The sequence below is a fragment of the Artibeus jamaicensis genome, unplaced genomic scaffold (assembly GCF_021234435.1).
Source record: "Artibeus jamaicensis isolate MK-2021 breed Jamaican fruit bat unplaced genomic scaffold, CSHL_Jam_final scaffold_1964, whole genome shotgun sequence".
Lineage (NCBI taxonomy): Eukaryota > Metazoa > Chordata > Mammalia > Chiroptera > Phyllostomidae > Artibeus > Artibeus jamaicensis.
Window position 1 is genome coordinate 44,596,163 of NW_026522030.1, and position 18,737 is coordinate 44,614,899.

The 18,737-nt window shown below is 42.6% G+C and overlaps 1 protein-coding gene across 5 annotated transcripts in view; it reads right to left on the reverse strand.

Moving 5' to 3' along the window:
- Window positions 1-18,737, reverse strand: part of GLDC (glycine decarboxylase) — a 92,226-nt gene that overhangs the window by 69,456 nt on the left and 4,033 nt on the right. For all 5 annotated transcript variants that reach the window (XR_005084150.2, XM_053656147.1, XM_037156749.2 and 2 more), the window contains exon 3: window positions 3,315-3,450. Coding sequence is in view for 4 of the 5 variants with exons in the window: in XM_053656147.1 (XP_053512122.1) it covers window positions 3,315-3,450 (136 nt within the window). In the remaining variant the exon portion in view is untranslated. The remainder of the gene's footprint in view (window positions 1-3,314; window positions 3,451-18,737) is intronic.

Here is an 18,737-nt window from a genome sequence, read left to right on the forward strand (position 1 = left end):
AACTTTTACCCATACCACAGTGGAAAGATGCCCCCAAAACGCTAATACTTTCACACACACACACCAAAAGAAGAAATACTAATTTATTGACTTTTCCTTCCTATTTGTTATTAATAAATAAATGAAGATTATGGTAACTAAGAGTTCTGGGCAGGGATGATGAGGCAGAAGTGATTATGTCCACAGATATGGCTCCTATAATGATGGGACAGGAGTGAGTGCACCTAGGACAAAGCACTCTCAGCAACCAGGACCACGTTTGCACTTACGCAAAAGCAGACAAAAGATGCAAAGTGTTTCACTCCCCAGCCAACCTAAACTATGCCCTGGGCCAAACAAATGCCTTGGTCCTTGGAACAACAGTCCTGGACTTGAGGCAGCAGGTGAGGCTGGCTGCTCCAAAGGCCAAACATGTTCATTTACTCACAGACCCAAATACACAGAAACCAGTTATGCTTGTGGATGATAAAGAGCCAGTATGAGTTCATAGCTCATAAGTCGTCACTGCCACACATCCATTTTTAGTACACCAAGATCACTTTGTGTAAAATTTGAAATTGTGTAGGATATCAGATATACTTTTCAAAATGTCAAAATTGTCAAAGTTTGTATTCTTAGAAGAGTCTGCATATCTCTGTCTCTCCCTTCCTCCTCATGTGTGTTTTACAGGTGACTGAATATTTTACAGAATGAGGGAGCCAGGAGGTGAATGAGCAAAGGCTCCATCGAGTCAGGGACACGAAAGGTACAAACACCAGGAAGAAGGGGCAGGACCCTGGGAAATCCATCTGGGTTTGCTAACTGGCTCTCAGAAAAGTTAAGCTCCTACCCTCTAAGAGGCTGGGGAAGCAGGGGCCCTGTCCTCAGTGTTGACTAGAAGAAACAAAAGATTTTGGGCATTACAGAATTTTCTCAGACAGGCAATTATTTCTACTTTTAAGGTGCAAAAAATGGACTAATGAATGTCTCAGTACTCTATCTGAGGCTGTTGGTGGAGAGTTCTTTAAATAAGGCAGTTCTATTAGATAGAAATGAAAACATTGGTCACTCAGAATTCAAATTAATTCTGACAAAATATTATTAAAATTTTTTAAAGATACAAGGTGTTCAGCAAATGTTTAAGGTTTATTGCTGGGAAGCATGCACTTGATATTTCAAAAGCTCGTGTGGAGATAAATGCCATGATTTCCCATAGGGAAGCCTACCTTCCCTTTACTAAAGTTGATTTCTTTTTAACATATGCTAACCTAAAAGACAATCTCTGCATCTTGCTATAAATGTCTTTCAATCACAGAGGCAACTACTTACTCTGTCCTCACATAATAACGGTCCTACTAGAAATTAAAATTACCTCATACACTAAGTGAAAAAAAAATCACTTACGAACTGTCATTGCCTACCCACACATGGTTTCTTTCTATGCTAGAAATAAGTGTACACATTCCTTTGGAGACTAAGGCATCGGTTCAAATAAAGTTTCAATTCAAAGGTACTGGCATATACAATGACGCTGATCCAAAACCAGGGAAAGAAAGGCCCAGGGATCCCCATCTTTCCTCCTTCATAGTCAAGCAATATTTCCCAATGGGCAGAAGAAGGAGATGCCCCTAATCTGCTCCCTGGCTCTTCTGCAGCCATGTCCTCTGCCTGTCCAAAAATATCCAGGGTGTTCTCTTGTTTAGTGTTGGAATGTGAACCTGTTTCATTCTTCATAACATACAGCAAATAGCGATGGAATTGGCCCTGGGAATTTTGTCCCCAAGTGTGGGAGAAGCACTGTCAGTGTTGTGCATCAGTGGGAGGTAGAGTGGCAGGGGACAAAGACAGACATCTCTCTCTCTCTCTCTCTTACACACACACACACACACACACACACACACACACACACACACCCTAGAGGACTAGGAATGAGTTAGCTGCCTGATAGGTTGATAGGTAAGGTAAAAACAGAACAAGCACCTGAGCATACAGGGCCTAGCTCTTTCTTTTATAGTTTCTGTAAGAGCTGTTCAGTCCTGGCTGGGTGACTCAGTCGGTTGGAGCACCTCCCTGTGCACCAGAGTGTTGTGGGTTTGATTCCCCATCAGGGGAATACCTAGGTTGTGAGCTCGATTACCAGTTGGGGCACATATGAGAGGCAACAATGATGTTTCTCTCTCTCTCTCTTTCTTTCTCTCCCTCTCTCCCCTTGCCCTACCTTCTCTCTAAAATCAATAAACATATCATTGGATGAGGATTTTTTTTAAAAGCCTATTCCCAGAATACACACATTCTCCTCTACAAAAGTGCCAAGTAATAAATCAAATATTTCAATCTCAATTTATCTGACATTGTCTTTTTTTTTAGTTGGTTGTAAATCCAGAATATTGGGTGTGGAGTCGTGGAGAGACAATGGGCACTCCTAAAATTCTGACACAAGAAAATGGACCATGCCCTGGCTGGTGTATTCAGTAGACTGAGCACCAGCCTGAAAACCAAAAGGTCACGGGTTCAATTCCCAGTCTGAGCACATGCCTGGGTTGCAGGCCAGGTCCCCGACTGGGGGGTGTGTGAGAGGCAACCGATCAAAGTATTTCTCACACACTGATGTTTCTCTCCCTTTCTTTCTCCCTCTCTCTAAAAGTAAATAAATACAGTCTTTAAAAAAAAGAAGCCCTGGCTGGTGTAGTTCAGTGTATTGAGTGCAGGCCTGCGAACTACACGATCGTAGTTCTATTCCCAGTCAGGGCACATGCCTGGATTGCAAGCCAGTTCCCAGCAGAGGACTCACAAGAGGCAACTATACATTGATATTTCTCTCCTTCCCTTCCTCTCCAAAGATAAATAAATAAAGTCTTTTTAAAGAAAAGAAAGAAAGAAAAAAATGGACCAAGATTCTGACTCATTGAGAAAGTCCTAAGGCTCTAAACAGAGCCCCAAATCCTAGAGTTTCCAAAAAAATAAAGTGCTGCATCTGTTCTGCTGCCAGTCAGACATCTTGCTCAAATGTGTGCTTACAGAGACAGAATAGACATTAAGTCAGAGGGAGAAAGAGATTGCCAGCATCCACAATGTGAGAGCTGTAGAATGTTGTATGGGAATAAAAGCAGGAAGAAGCTTCTATTTCCTCTACATTTGAGTAGGAAAATTTTCCACGCCAGAAAAAGCCGGGCAGGTTCCTGGAGGTCAGAGACAGCATGAGTGCGGTGTCAGTGGGTAAGTTCTGAGGTGCCAAGGGGTGGGGATGTGGAAAAATGGGGAGAAGAAGAGGGGGAATTTGCATTTAATGCAAATTAAATCACAATACTTCCATTTTTAATCAAGTGATACATTACCATCCTGCGTTCTCCAGTAAGTTCCTCAAAATGGTCTGGGGCACCGAGCAGTTATAATAGCCCATGCCAATATACGATCTCCAGATCTGGTTTTTGCTGGAAATTGCACGGAGAGTTGCAAGGATTTCATTTTCACCTGATCGTAGGAAAGAGAAAAATGTTAGAGAAAAAAATGTCTCAAAAGAGAGCTCTGATTACGTTTTAAACTCCCTTTTTGTTTGGATATTTATATAAAAGAACAGCTGTCTGGAGAACATAGGAATCATCCCTCCCACAACACTAAGTACTATGTGCAGAAAGCTGAAGAAATTCCCAAAACAGCACTCAATTACTCCTCAAGGGTGGCTCCTCAGAGTTTCATTTTATTTCATTTTACTTTACATTATTTTATCTTATTTTGGGCTCTTCTTTTTTTTTTTTTTTTTTTTTTTGGCTTTGTCAGAATTGCCCAATTTTAACACTTGTCTCATTCCAGGTTTCTTCTTTAGCCTTTAAATAACAATTCCACTTTCTCTTAGTAAAACACTGTTTTCTGCCCTGGCTGCTGTGGCTCAGTGGATTAAATGCTGGCTTGCAGACCGAAAGATTGCCGGTTCGGTTCCCAATCAGGACACATGCCTGGGTTGCAGGCCCAGGTCCCCTGCTGGGGTATGCAAGAGGCAATGAATTAATGTTTCTCTCACATGTCAATGTTTCTCTCCCTCTTATATCTCATTCTCCCTCCCTTGCCCTGTCTCTAAAAATAAATAAATGAAATCTTTAAAAAATATTTTTCCCTTTTAAATTGCTTTATAACAATAGTTGATGTAAGTCTTAAATAACACATGGCCCACATTTTTCTCTAAAATTATTCTATACCTCTAACACTTTTCCCCTCATGTCACTAAAAGAGTTACTTATAAAAGCCATTCACCCAACAATGTGAAATATCAGTTGTAATAAAATATCCATGTGTAGTTTTAACCAGCATTCCCATTAGGGTGCTTAGGTAATTAGGTAAGATTAATAAAGTTCTTGGATGCAAGTGAAATCCTATTTGGGGTCATTCATGTAATAATAGCATCCGACATTTTTAGTATTCACTCATTGCCAGGAATTGTACCAAATGCTTTTCATGCAGCTTAGAAAAATAGGCTTGAAGAGAATCACTCACCTAAGGCTACATTGTTTTAAAGGAAAGGGTTCCATACCCCGTCTGTCTAACTCCAGCTTCCATCCTCTCCTCCTGGGCCAGGTTCTGACCTGCTAAATGGATAGCACTTATACCAAAAGATACTTTCTAGGTACAAGTGACCTTAAATGGCATTTTCTCTGTCCCTCCATAACTAGATAGATCACACTACTAAAATCTAACTGAGATGTAACTAATTGGGCAAGTTTCTGGCCCTTTAACATCTTCTTAGGGACTCCGTACTTAAATCGTGGACCTGATTGATTTTATTGTTACTTATGTCAGAGTACAGCCATCAAGGCACAGCCATCTCCAAGATGGCCAACTGGCTAAGAAGATGCTTCTCATTGTCTTTACCCTCCAGAACTCTATGTGAATATTATTCTTTTTAACATTTCTTTATCCTCAGTGAAAACACTTTCACCCTCCATCCCACTCTCCCACTCTACATACTTTCACAGGAAATAAATTCACAAGAGAAGTACCATTTTGCCAGACTGGGTTAAGGAAAGAGAGAATAGTTTTGTAGTTATCAGTTTCCTGAGTAAATATAATCCAACTACCTGATGATGGGCCAACTTTACCTTCTTCCATTGAAAGTTTAGGAAATGAAAGTGGAAGTAGAGTATGATAAACCAGTATCAGAGAAGATATGCAAGTACAGTATCCTTAGGAAAAATCATGCAAGACATCCAACTACTTCCCAAAGTCTTCTGAGGGCAGCGTGATTGAGAAGCCCAGTAGGAGGGGAGATTAATTAGTTACTGGCAGGCACATGATTCAGCGAGACCAGCTTCAATTAAAACCCTGTGCAAGGGGGACAGGTTCCTGTTTTGAATTAAGCTATGAGGACAAAATGTCCAGCTGAAAAGTGAGAACAGTCTGCGAAGTGGTTTGTCAAATCACGAATTTAACCTTTGGAAGTCACAGACTATAAAATAATATGATTTTCCTCCTTATATTATAGAAAGATAATTCTATTGGTAGTGTAGACAGGTCAGAGGGGAGGCCCTGGAAATAGGGAGATACAATAAGAGGCCAGCACAATAGTCCAGCAGGGAGATGGGCAAGGGAGTGTCATGGGTTGAACTGTGTCCTCTAAAACAATGTGCTGCCCTGGCTGGTGTGGCTCAGTGGACTGAGCACCAGCCTGCAAACCAAAAGGTCACTGGTTCAATCCCTCATCAGGGCACATGCCTGGGTTGTGGGCCAGGTCCCGAGTTGGGGGCACGTGAGAGACAACTGATATCTCTCTCACACATCGATGTTTCTCTCCCTCTCTTTCTCCTTCCCTTCTTCTCTCTCCAAAAAAAAAAAAAGAGAGTAAATAAGGAAAATCTTAAAATGATATGCTGAAGCCCTAACCCCAGGTACCTGTGAATGTGACCTAATTTGGAAATGGGGTTTTACTGAGGCACTCAAGTTAAGATGAAGTTCTGCTGTGTAAGGATCATCCCTAATACAATGACCACTGACCTCACAGGAAAGGGGAAATTTGGACACAGCACACATACGAGAAAGCACCATGCGATGGCAGAACCGCTGCAGGATCAACAAGCCTTGCTTCTCAAGTTTGACCTTTCCTGTTATAATTCTTTTGAATGATGAAAACATTTTAATTTTTGTTATTACTATAAAATAAATAAGTCATGGGCATGCGAGGTACAACACAGAAAATAGTCTATAATACTGTAATAACTTTGTAAGGTCACAGATGGGTACTAGACTCACTGTGATCATTTCATAAGGTAAATAGATGTTGAATCAACATGTTGTACACTTGGAATTCATACACTATTGTATGTCAACTATGTTTTAATAAAATTAAATTTTAAAAACATTTTTCACTTTTACCCCTTAAAAGATTGGACTGTGGGCAAGTGAGTTCATGGAAACTGAGAAAAAGGAATGACTGCACCCCCACAGGCACGAGATGGCTGCAGTGGCCCCGGTGCTGCTCCTCTGCTCCTAAGACCTTCCCCCTGGAGCTCTCTCAGCTAGAAACATCTGTGTCTGTATTGATCATTTTTATACTTCCAGGTATTACCTATCATTAATTATTTTGTTCTTCATTTATGCCCATACTGATACATATCTGGAGACCCTAAACTCTCAACTAGAATGAAGGAGAGATCTGCTTTTTCCTTTGGTAAGAAAACCCATTTTCTCACGTCTCCCAGGAGGGCCGTCCGGGAAGCGCCCCAGTGAGACAGCCTCTACCACAGCCCAGTTCCTCCTTCCTTCACAGCATCCTGGTCCTGTCCAAGCCCCGGTCCTGTCCTGCCCATATGCCTTCAACAGTAAGGAAGAGAAGATACCAAACCAGACCAGCCAGGAGCCCACTGCTGCCTTCCGGGCTACTTCAGGGTCTCCAGATACATACCAGCATCCCTCACAGCTGCCACTGTATCCTACACACTTGAATGTAACTCTAGAAAAAATTTAAAGGCCAATTAGCATAAATAAAGAACAAAATAGTTAACTATAGATTAGACCCAGAAGCGTAAGACTGGTTCAATTTGAGACACAAACGTTTCTAATCCTACATCACATTCACTCTTGTTCCTACAGGCAACTGAGGGCTCTGCCCCTACCTGGCTCAGGGCTACAGCGAATATTCCCTGACTGGCTCCATCTTAGCCTGAGCTTTACAAGCAATTTTACTTTCTACTGGGAACAAAGTGAGTTCATAGAATGAGCTGTTCTGTATACAAGGTAATGGACACTCCTGAGCCATGAAGAGTAGGGTAGGTACTTGGTCATGCTTCTGAAAGTGAGCATGCTATGAGAAGCCTTTCCCATCCACTCACCCATTGTCATTATGACTATGACAGACTTAAGCTGCTTCTTACTGTGATAAAATCAAGACCTCAGGCTTTACCTAACACAAAGAGCAAAAACATCCCCCAAACACTCAGCTTCAGTGAGTGTCCGAATTGTTTCAAATGTTTGTTCAAGAGATGCTATTTCTTATACCCACTAATGAAATCTATCTTATTTTTGGTTCAATCAGCAAATATCCAAGGTATTTAGGAGCCAGAGTTTGAGCTGGTATGTTAAATGATGCCAATGGACATGGAGAAAAGGAGAGAAGAAAGTCCATGCCAGAGATCTACCTGCTGAACCTGGCTAAATGGAACATGGCAGAGCCCGTCTGTAAGAGCCAGTTTAGGGGACATAATTCATCTAAATCGAAGCCCTGGTCTCAGCCACGCAATTTCTGCCACTGTGCTTCACAGCACTCTGAGATTTCTTTCTCCCTTGGAAAAGAACTCTATTCTAGAGAAAATAGTTTGGGATCCTTTTCCAAAGTGGGAATCTTTTTCCCCTACCTAGTGAGAGAAGCATTATAAAAAGGCAGATGTGTCATGCAGCCCCAGGCAGCTCCAGGAAAGCTGTGTGGACAAGGTAGGAAGGAAGGAGTTCAGATTTCCCCCAGAGCAAATGCCACAGCACATTCCTCACACTTCCCCTCCCAACTTGACAGATTCCTCTCGTACGCGTCCAATTCCAGTAACTCTCTTCCTTGTGAACAACAAGGAAACTAAGCAAGGGGAAAATGAGACAGATTGGGAAATGGAGTGTCCATTAAAAAATTCATAGATACAGAGAAGAGGCTGTTGATTGCCAGAGGGGAGCGGTTTGGGAGACTGGGTGAGAAGGAGAAAGAACTAAGAAGTACAAATTGGCAATTTCAAAATAGCCATGAGGATGTAAATTACAGCATAGGGAATATAGCCAATAATATTCTAATAACTATATATGGTGTCAAGTGGGTACTTGAAATATCAGGGGACTACTTTGCAAAGTATATGATTGTCTAACCCACAGGTGGCAAACACAAGGTCTGCGGACCGAATCCCACCCTCCACCTTGTTTTATCCAGCCCAGCACCTTGTTTCTACCCAGCGGCAGTGCCAAGATCCTTGCCCCTAGTTAAGGAGTAGTTACATTTCTTCAGTCCTAAAATTACATTCGGCCCTTTGAAGGCAACCTCAAGGCTGATGTGGCCCCCGGTGAAAATGACACCCTTGGCTCTAACCACTATGCTGTACCCCTGAAACAAAAACAAAATAATATTGAATGTAAATTGTAATCGAAAAATAAAAGTTTAAGAAACATATAAAGCACTTGGAGACAACCTGTCATTCTCCAGACGCCTGCCTGGCAAACCCAGCAGGGCCTCCAAATACCCTAAGTCCCCTAAATACATTACTTAGCACCCCAGGACACAAAAACCCTCAAGCTATCATTCAGGAATCTCGGCAGTAAGCTCTTTCTGGTGGAAAAATAAAACGCCTACTTCTGACCTTATTTATTTCTCTGCCTCGGGGCATTGCATAATGCTCTGGTCCTAACGTACCAAGGACAGAGTTCAGTGGCCTTGGCAATGCTCCCTACAGATCCACAGGTGGGTCTCACACTGTTCTTGCTTCTCAGAATTCAGAAGAAATGCTTCCTCCTTATACAATTCCATGTAACAGCCTTTCCAGCAGCCACTTCCTTGCCACTTGCACCTAAAATATCAAGAACTTTATACCAACTACTCCACCAAAAATACTTTCTAACGGGAATAAGCCAATTTAGCTGTTAGATATTCAATGCACCACTGGGCCTAGCTTTTAATTTCCCATATTCATGAATTTTGACAAGATCTGGGAAAAAATCATTAGAGTGAACACACAGTCTACCTGGGTCAACACACCTGCTACCCCCAAACACACAGTGTGCATGTTGTTCCCCACCCGCAACCCATCATCCTGAGCACAGTGTGATTTTTTTTCTCAGTTACATGGATAAATATCACCATGCTTTGCTTTTGCTTTTTAAAAAACAATCTAAAAAGTTATGCCTAAGTTTCCTAAGAGTATATACAGGAGTGGGTAAATATGGGTTTCTAATTGTAATACAAATCCATAATATAATAATTAATAACTAGTAATACAAGAATAAACTGTTTGGGGCACTCACAACTGCAACCCTACTTTTGCCTATGCCTCTATTATTCTGCTATTTATATATTTAAAAACAATAACTATGCATGCATATGTTGTATATTAAAAGAATATCTCTGGCTAATTCTCAAGAAACTGAACATTGGGAAGGAGTTTTGCCTTTCCCTGTATATTTTTTTGTGTTTTTGAAGGTTGGACAATGTACCTATTTTATTTACTCAAAAATGTAAATTAAATTAAGATGCTATGCCTGGAAGGAAATCCTCCCTGTGAAACACGGGTGCAGACACCTGGCGATCCACACAGAAGCTGGCCATGCAAAGGGTATTTTCTGGACAGCCCAGTAGCACCCAGCACTGAGCAGCCACCCAACTTGCCTTAGTGTGCTTGGCAAGACACTCAGAAAAGTTCTCCCAGGAAATCATCGGGACTGAAAACCAACACACTCATATCTGAATTTGCCCAGAAAGGCCTTTCTCTGCCAGGGGCCGAGGGGGAAAGCTGGGTCCAGAATATGAGGACAGAGCCTGCCTGGCTATATATATATATATATATATATATATATGTTTTTTTTTTTCACTAACATGTAGATCTTTGGATTTAAAGCTGCTCAGGAAACCGTGAAGTGGGGCTGAGGCTCTCAATTAAGACAGAGCATGAATGATAGCATTTATCAGGATTCTCTGATTTTCAAGTGGAAGCCAGAATTTGTGTACATCCTAATTTGTGTACATTGCATCCTAATTTGTAGCCTTTTCATAATATCACCTAATCATCTGCAGCACCCTTCTCTCTCCCCCATAACAGCCTGGCTTAACTCCACTTACCCTGAGCCCAAACCCTACTCCCACAAGTGTCCTTCCCCTACAAAGGAGGGTTCAAAACCAGTCTGTGAATCACAGATTTTGTTCATTCCAGGAAGGCAAACAAATCCATAAGCTCTATGTAGTGTAGAATAACAGAAGGGAACTCTTTGTACTGGAAACCCTTTATGGGTCCTAGCAATGTGGCTCAGTGGATTGAGGCCAGCCTGCAAATCCAGGGGTCACAGGTCTAAGTCCCAGTCAGGGAACATGCCTGGGTTGCAGGCAGGGTCCCTGTTGGGGGCATGTGAGAGGCAACCACACACTGATGTTCCTCTCCCTCTCTTTCTCCCTCCCTTCCCCTGTCTCTAAAAATAAATAAAATTTTTTAAGAAAACCCTTTATGACTGGCAGAGGGGCACCCACCCCATGTGACTGGATGTGGTCAGGACAGCACCACCCAGGCCTGACTCTGACTCTCTTCATCCTAATTCTGCCAGGTTTTTTCCTGTCTTCTTGCTCAGCCAATTAACACCCACCACTCTCAGCCCCAAATGACCCTCAGGGATTAGACTCTTTGTTGGGCATCCCATGATAAAAGGAGCTGAGGCATGGCCCATCTGTGTTTCTGATGGCTCCTTGGTCCCTCATCTCCAAAGAAGTGTGCAGTCCCTACAGCTCTTCCTGCTCTCCAAGAAGATACACAGAGTCAGGATCTTTATAGCAGCTGTAGGAAAACCAGAACTGCACCCCGCAGCAGGGAAGCTGGAATGAAAAGCACCACGTCAGCTATTTACTCCCTGGACTTGGGTCACACTACTTTCTAGGGCAGGCCTCCTCCGTCGCCTCTCTTCATCCAATCTATGAAAGTTTTCTAAAGAAACCTACAGAGAAACATTACAATTCATAATATTTATCTGAACAGCAGCAGACCTACATAATCAGGTCAAATGATCAGTTGGAAATGAGAATCTGGGTGGAAGTCCTGGAGTATTTGTTTTCCTTTTTTGCTGCCCTGTGGGTACATTGTGATGGCCAGCAGAGCAAGAACAGAAAGGAAAGGATATGTTCTAAGAGTCCAACTCAAACAATCCAACACACTTGTAGGAAGCTGACAATTTTTTATATATCAAAGGAGTAAGCATATGGAGAAATCTGTAGTCTGTCCCAGAATCTCAACAACTAAACTGCAATCTCTATGTGGGCAGGGGCATAGTGAGTTGCTAGGCACATAATAGGTGCTCAGAAAATACATGTGAATCAAGGTGTTACAATGAAAACTCACTTAGAGTTCCACATACAGCTAGCTCAATGTGCACAACAACTCAGCCATCAAAAAATCCTTGACAAATCAAAGTACAAATTGTTCTTACATCCCCAAAAGCGTAAGCTTCAGTAAAACTTTTGTAAACAGAAGTGTGAGCTTCAGCAATACTTTTGTAAACTTTTGTAAAAACTTTTGTCTGCTTACAAAAAGTTTAATGACTTGCAGTCATTAAACAAGTTCTGTGAAACAATGCAGTGCCTACAATAATTTCATCTTTTCCAAAATTTTGTTTCCTTATTGTTTAATCAATTAGTATGTTGACAATATAGACATTGAGAATCCTTACTAAAACTCCCAAGTTAGATTTTTATTAAAATGCTTTGGGTTTAATAAGTAAAACAAACCTAAGAAGTCAAAATGACATGTTATTCACCCATCACATGAGGCAGATCAATCAAGGTCCAGTGCCATGTAGTGGGGTGGAATGAGTACATAAGGAGCAGAAGTCAAAACACAGATGCCCTGCAAGCAGCTCACAACTTCCCTAGTCCAGCACCAGCCCCCAAAATCCTGAGTTGACTCAGAGGTAAGCAGCTCAGAGAAGGGGGTGGGTTTGGGGTCACTCCCAGTCCAATGAGGACTGACCAGACTGCCTCACCTATCTCCCGCCCCAGCCAACCTGTGCTAGCAGACTTTGAAACCCTTGGCCTCCTGACTTTGCCAATTCTCAACCTCAGCTAAGTTCAGTCACCACATTTCTCTGTTCTTGCTCCAAGATCACTACATGATGCTGAGGTAAGGGGATCTTAACAGACTTTACAATTCAAGCCTTTCAATCTCAGCAGGTTCACCATACAGGTTGATCTAGGTTCCTCACTACCAGATATTCACAATAGCTCTTCTGAAACTTTTCCTGTTTTCTCTACCGCTCAGTCTCACCCTTCCTGCCTCTCAGATTATGAGACAGGTAGTTCCTCAACTCCTCTGATCTTAGAATGCCCTTATATCTTCAAATGGACTTTCTTCCCTCTCATGGCTAAGAAAGGTCTAGGCTATGACAGGGGTCCACATCCCCCTGCCTGAAAATCCATCCTCCAACCTCTTGGATCACTCCCTCTCCCACTGCTCTGCCTCCCTCCTTTCACATGATCCGTTTCCCAACATCCTGGCTTCCCCCTTCTTCCCCATACACCACCCCTAGGAAATCTCACTCCTTCCCTTAAATTTAATCATTCAGAAGACCCACTGCAGGTGCAAGTCTACCTCATATGTCTCTCCTGAGCTCTAGACTCATGTTTCCAACTATTGCTTCAACTTTTCCAAATGACGTTCCATGAGCACCTCAAACTGCATTCTGCTCAAGCAAGATTCACGATCTTGCCTTCCTCCAGAACCCTCTACTTCTCCCTATCCTCCTTCTGTTAATGACAGCGCCATCAGCCCCCCGAAGACACTGAGCCTAGAAAGTGACTGGTAACCCCACATGCTGCCCTTCTGAATCAACCACCATATTTGTACAGAAACCACACTTCCCACAGGCTGCTCCCAGCCAATTACTTAGCCCCACAGAAGAACTAATGCAGACGCATTCCTGCAAGACATGGACTCCTGCCATGGGCAACTGCAGCTCAAGGACTCCATCCGGACTGCCCAAACTTTCTTGTATCTGTGCTGCAGTCTAAGATTTCTCCTACCCAGTCCCCCTTCCATCTGTCTCCCTCCTTCCACCAGAGTCCGAATTACATGACAGCCTAAAAGCTCCCCTGCCTTCTCCTGCTCCCATCCCCAATAAATTCCTTGCACATATAATATTGTCTTGGTAACTGCTTCCCATAGACCTGAACTAATGCATATTTAACATCGCACCTCTACACTTCCCAGCAACCTCTCAATTCGCCTCCTTGCCTCTGACCTTAGTGGCACTTTACAAAACACATTGAGGCATGTCCCTTCCCTCTATAATAATTGTTTATGTCTCACTATTACAGAGAAGAAAACAAATCTCTTATCAAGTTCTGAGCCCTCCATACCTTGCTTTCCATGCCTCTCTGCAGCCTAGTGTTCTACACGCCATTCCTCAAATAACTAGGTGCGTCTGTACTCCCATGGCTCTGTTCACAGCATAGCCTGGGCTAAGCCATTCATCTCATTTACAGACCTGTAGAGCTATTGAATATCCTTCTCCCTATCCGTTGTACCCTACACTCCCTCGGGGACCGTATCTTTATCATCCTTTACCTCCTCACTCTTGTCCTCTCAGTGCCTAAAACACTGCCTTATTTTCCATAGAAAACTCTCAGTAAAGGAGGAATGAAAGCAGATATAAAAAGCTGTAAAAATAGATTTGGCGATAGCTTGCAACTGAATGGCAATAGTTTATAATTCAATGATAACATTAAGTATATGGGAAAATGGCCCTATGTACCTTAATAGTCCTCGAGAATAACACTATATTTACAGTACAATGTAATTTACTTCATTTTAATAGCATTGAATATTTTTTAAAGTTAGATAAACTGAATATAAGTTAACATAGATAAATGTGGTAGTTTAAAAAAAATGTCTGCAGCCCTGGCCAGGTGGCTCAAGTAGTTGGAGCATTGTCCAGTACACCAAAGGGTTGTGGGCTGGATACCCAGTCAGGGCAGGTACCTAGGCTGCGGGTCCAGTCCCCAGTCGGGGTGTGTACGAGAAGCAACTGATCAATGCTTCTTTCTCACATCGATATCTCTCTCTCTCCCTCTCTTTCTCCCTTCCTCCCTCCCTCCCTAAAAAAAAAAAAATCAGTGAAAACATATCCTCCGGCAGTGAAACTATCTGTATGATACTATAATGGCAGATACATGTCACCACACATGTGTCCAAATCCATTGAATGTACATACAACACCAAAAGTGAATCTTAGTGGAAACTTGTAAAGTATGGACTTTAAGTGACAATGATGTGCCCATGTAGGTTCATCATTGTAACAAAGGTACTACTTTTGTGGGTGCTGTTGATAATTTGGGAGGCTACACATATGGGAGGTTTAAGAGTATATGGGAACTCTGTACCTTCCCCTTCATTTTGCTATGAACCTAAAACTGCTCTAAAAAGTGAAGTCTATTAATGCCCTGGCTGGTGTAGCTCAGTGGATTGACCATGGGGCTGAGAACCAAAGGATGGCTGGTTGGATTCCTGGTCAGGACACACGCCTGGGTTGCAGGACGGATCCCCGGTATAGGGTGTGCAAGAGGCAACCACACATTGATGTTTCTCTTTCTCCTTATATTCCCCTCTCTCTGAAAATGAATAAATAAAATCTTTTTAAAAAGTAAAGTCTATTGTTGTAGACCACTCTGCCTGGTTTTAGGAATTGTATCTTGATCCCTTGTGGCTAAGGGTGAGGGATGACTTTGGAATGTCAGCCGCAGGAGACAAAGCCTGTCTCTGGTGGCAAACGCTGCCCCAGTTTCCTCTCCCTGCCCCCAAAGCTTGGTCGGAAGTCAATGACTGGTAAGACCTTTCACAGTGGGGGGGAAACCTAAGCCAGACTCGATCACTTGGGAGGCTTTCATGGAAAAACTTGGGGGACTGCAACAAAGAGCAATGGAGTCTGGCCCCCCAGCTTTTACATAGCCTGAGTCCCCATGTTCTCTGGGAGAAGCGCTTCCTGGCTTGAATCCCCTTAAGCCTGAATACCTGATGGGGAGGGGTGCAGCTCCTTGCCCTGCTAGGGTGTGTCCTGGGAAAAAATCTGGCATCATAAAGACTTGCTGATAAACCTGTGAAATCTGCTCTGCTAAGAGTGCTTTCATTCATATGATAAGGGTCCAAGAGGAAATGGGTATGTCTCCCAAAGTTTCTGCAACTCTCTTCCTGACAGACACTGACTCAGACTCTGAAGCCCTCAGATTTCTTTGAAATGTTATCTACTGTTTGATCCTTGCCACCTGTAGCCCTATGTATTACAACCCAATAAAAGCCCTGGAGCAGGGGGCTCAGGGCCTTTTTCTCCTCGGAGAAACTGGCCACAGCCCACTCCTCCTCCCCAAGCAGATGATTTCATATATCTGTCATATTCATTCTCATCCATGGCACTCGGGGGTACTTATGGAAGTCACCCCCACAGTCTATTAAAAAATATGTCTGCAATTTTTACATTCCTCCTTTCGAAAGGTGGAAAGGAATTGCCTTTCTCTTGGGTCATAATTGGTGACTCACTCTAACGAGTAGAACGTGGTCTAAGCAATGCTATAGAACTTCTAAGTCTAGGTCATAAAAAGGATAGTTTCTGCCTGGCTTTCCTTCCCTCTAGAATCACTGGCTCTGAGGGAATCCAGCTGCCATGTACTGCGGACACTCGAGCAGCCTGTGGAGAAAGCCACATGATAAGGCACTAAGGCTGCCCACTACCAGCCAGCACCAGCTTGCCAGCAATCAAAGTGAGCCGCCTTGAAAGGGGCTCCTGCAGCCCTGGGGGGACATCCACCAATGTATGACCGTACCCTCACGAGAAGCCAGAATCACTCTGCTTAGTTGCTCCTGGATTCCTGACCCACAAAAACTGTTATTTTAAGCCACCGAGTTTTACAGTAATTACTTATGCAGCAAAAGATAACTGATATAATGCCTGTTGCAAAAAAGAGTCAATTCAAATAATATTGTTAAATTAGCGATTTCATTTATATAAAATATCTTTGATAATGCTGGATGAATTCCATGCTCCTTCAATAAGATGAAGACAGAACAAAAAAGTCGTTTTACACGCTATATTCTCTGTTCCAGTAACATGGCTTTTTGGTCTCATTATGTCAGCATGTTAGTATTCTTTGTATATCAAAAAAGAAGAAAAAGAAGGCCCTGTGAAAAGATTTTGGTCTAAAATGGAACCAGAGGATATGAAATGGAGAATCTCACACATGCTCCCCTTCGGAAAAGTGAAAGTTAAGAACTAAGAGGCAGATTTCCCATAAATGCTTCCCTACGGAAGATCAGACTTACCTCCTGACAAATGAGCTTACTGCTTGAACTCTGGCTCTGGCTTCCCCCTCTGTGTTCCTTGCTGGTGAAAACAGCCTGCCCGAAACCTTCAATGGACTGAACTCGCCTGTAGCTGACACAGCTTGTGTTCCCTGATGTGAAATTCTGCTATTCATTCCCAAGTAAACAAATTTCTGGCAATTTGAGCTTACCTCAGTTTACCTCCTCATTTAGGTTTACTGTCCAAAATATTTTAATGTTAAAAATGATACTTTATAAAAACTGATATTTCTAGTTTGGTGTTCTAAATTTAACAGGGGGAATGATTATAATTTATTTTCAGATTCATCTCTTTTAAAATAAATATTTTTCTTCTCTAATTCTATCAGGATATATACCACCACATATTTATCTGAAATATCCCTCTGGTATACGAGGAATATATTTGGTCTTTGTCTTTGGAATTTCCTGAGAAACAGGAATCTTTTGTTGCTCTGTACATCCTTTTGATCACACGCAAATTTCTGATAAAGAAGTGATTTAGGGTGCAGTCCTTACCTGCCTCAGGATAGTTTTGAATGCCACAAAGACCATGTGATTAGAGGGTTGGCATTTTCAGCCCCACCCACAGACCTCTGGGAAGGGGAAAACCAGGAAGGTTCAGATTAAGCTCTATAAAAATTCTTGAACAACAGATTTGATGAGTTTCTGTGATGGCTGCTGGGAGGCTGCACCTCCATTCAGTGGGGACAGAAGGCCCTGTGCTTTGGACCCTTCCAGACCTCGCCCTATGTACCTCTCCATTTGAGTGTCCACCAGTATCTTTTATAATAAACTGGTAAACTTAAGGAGATGTTTCTGAGTTCTGTGAGCTACTCCAGCAGACTAATCAAACCCAATGAAGTGAGTCACAGAAACTTTCGATTTATAGCTTGCTGGTCAGAAGTACAGATGACAGGCCTGGCTGGGCAGCCCAGTTAGTTAAACTGTCATCCTGATATGCCAAGGTTGTGGGAACCAACCAATGAATGCATAAATGAGTGAAACAATAAATTGGTATTTCTCTCACTATAAGGATTACCCACTCCTCTGCCAAAATGAAAGGCTAACTCCTACAGCAAGTTCAGAAGTTTTCATCATTTGGCTGGTCTTTATTTATTTCCACAACTGTGTAATGAAAATCCTAATTCAGGACGAAATAATAATTCATTTAAGCTGGGAACTGAAGGAGCGAGGAATAGCCAAAGGAGAGCCTTTTCACAGACTGTGGAGTCTACAGGCATGGCATGTCGATAGACACCATTTGGCTGGAAGACAACTGATGCCCACAGCCTGAGGAACAGCTGCTCCATCTGTCTAGGTGTCCTTGGGGTCAGTTCTGGGGGGTGCCCAACGCCACTGGGGTGAAAGAGTGACCACCTGCAGCTGCATTACACAACACTCCTTCCCTCTGCTCACTACCCTCCGTTAAAAATCACTCCAAGTGAAGCAGCTTAGAACTTTTAAGTTCTCACAAGTCCATCAAAAGTCTCATTCTGACAGCTCAGCTGCTCAGTTCTGGTTGACCAATTTAGGAAGTTTAGTTTCCCCTCCCTTTGTAAGCATGCTCACAAGAAGCAAGGTGAAGTTTTTTGTAAACTTTGAGCCCTGTAAACTTTGAGCCAACCAGATGGAACCAGTAGTTCTGTGAAACTATGGACTACTTCAGTCTCATTAACTTGAGATGGCTTCTCTGGAAATTCTAAACATTCCATAGCAAAACTGATTGGCTTTATCTTGAAAGTACTTTTAAATTTTGTATTAATTACAAGATGACGACATAGTTACTGCAGAAAATCTCAAAAATGCAAAGTAACAAAAAGAAAGTTAAAATCATCCATAATGACCATCCAGAGAAACAAATGTTCCCTTGTGTTTTATGTATGAGGATGAGGGAGGATGGACTCAATAGGATTAAACTGGTAGGGTTTTTGAACTGAGTAGCTTTGCTTATTTCTCTGAAGTATGACTTACTGAGAAGCCAGCTGATAATGGAGGTATTCTTTCAAGGCACTTCCAGAAGTGTCCAAGAGGAGGGGAGGATCCTGCATGACAGATGAATCATCTGTACTTCCCCTACTCTGTCAGGCCACTCTGTCCTGTCATGCTGGTCCCCTGCCTGCAGCAGCCTCCCCCAGCCTTGTCCAGCAGAACATCACTACTCATCCTTCAATACCCAGCTCCAGGTCTGCATCCTGACAGCAGGATGTTCCCAAACCTGTGCTT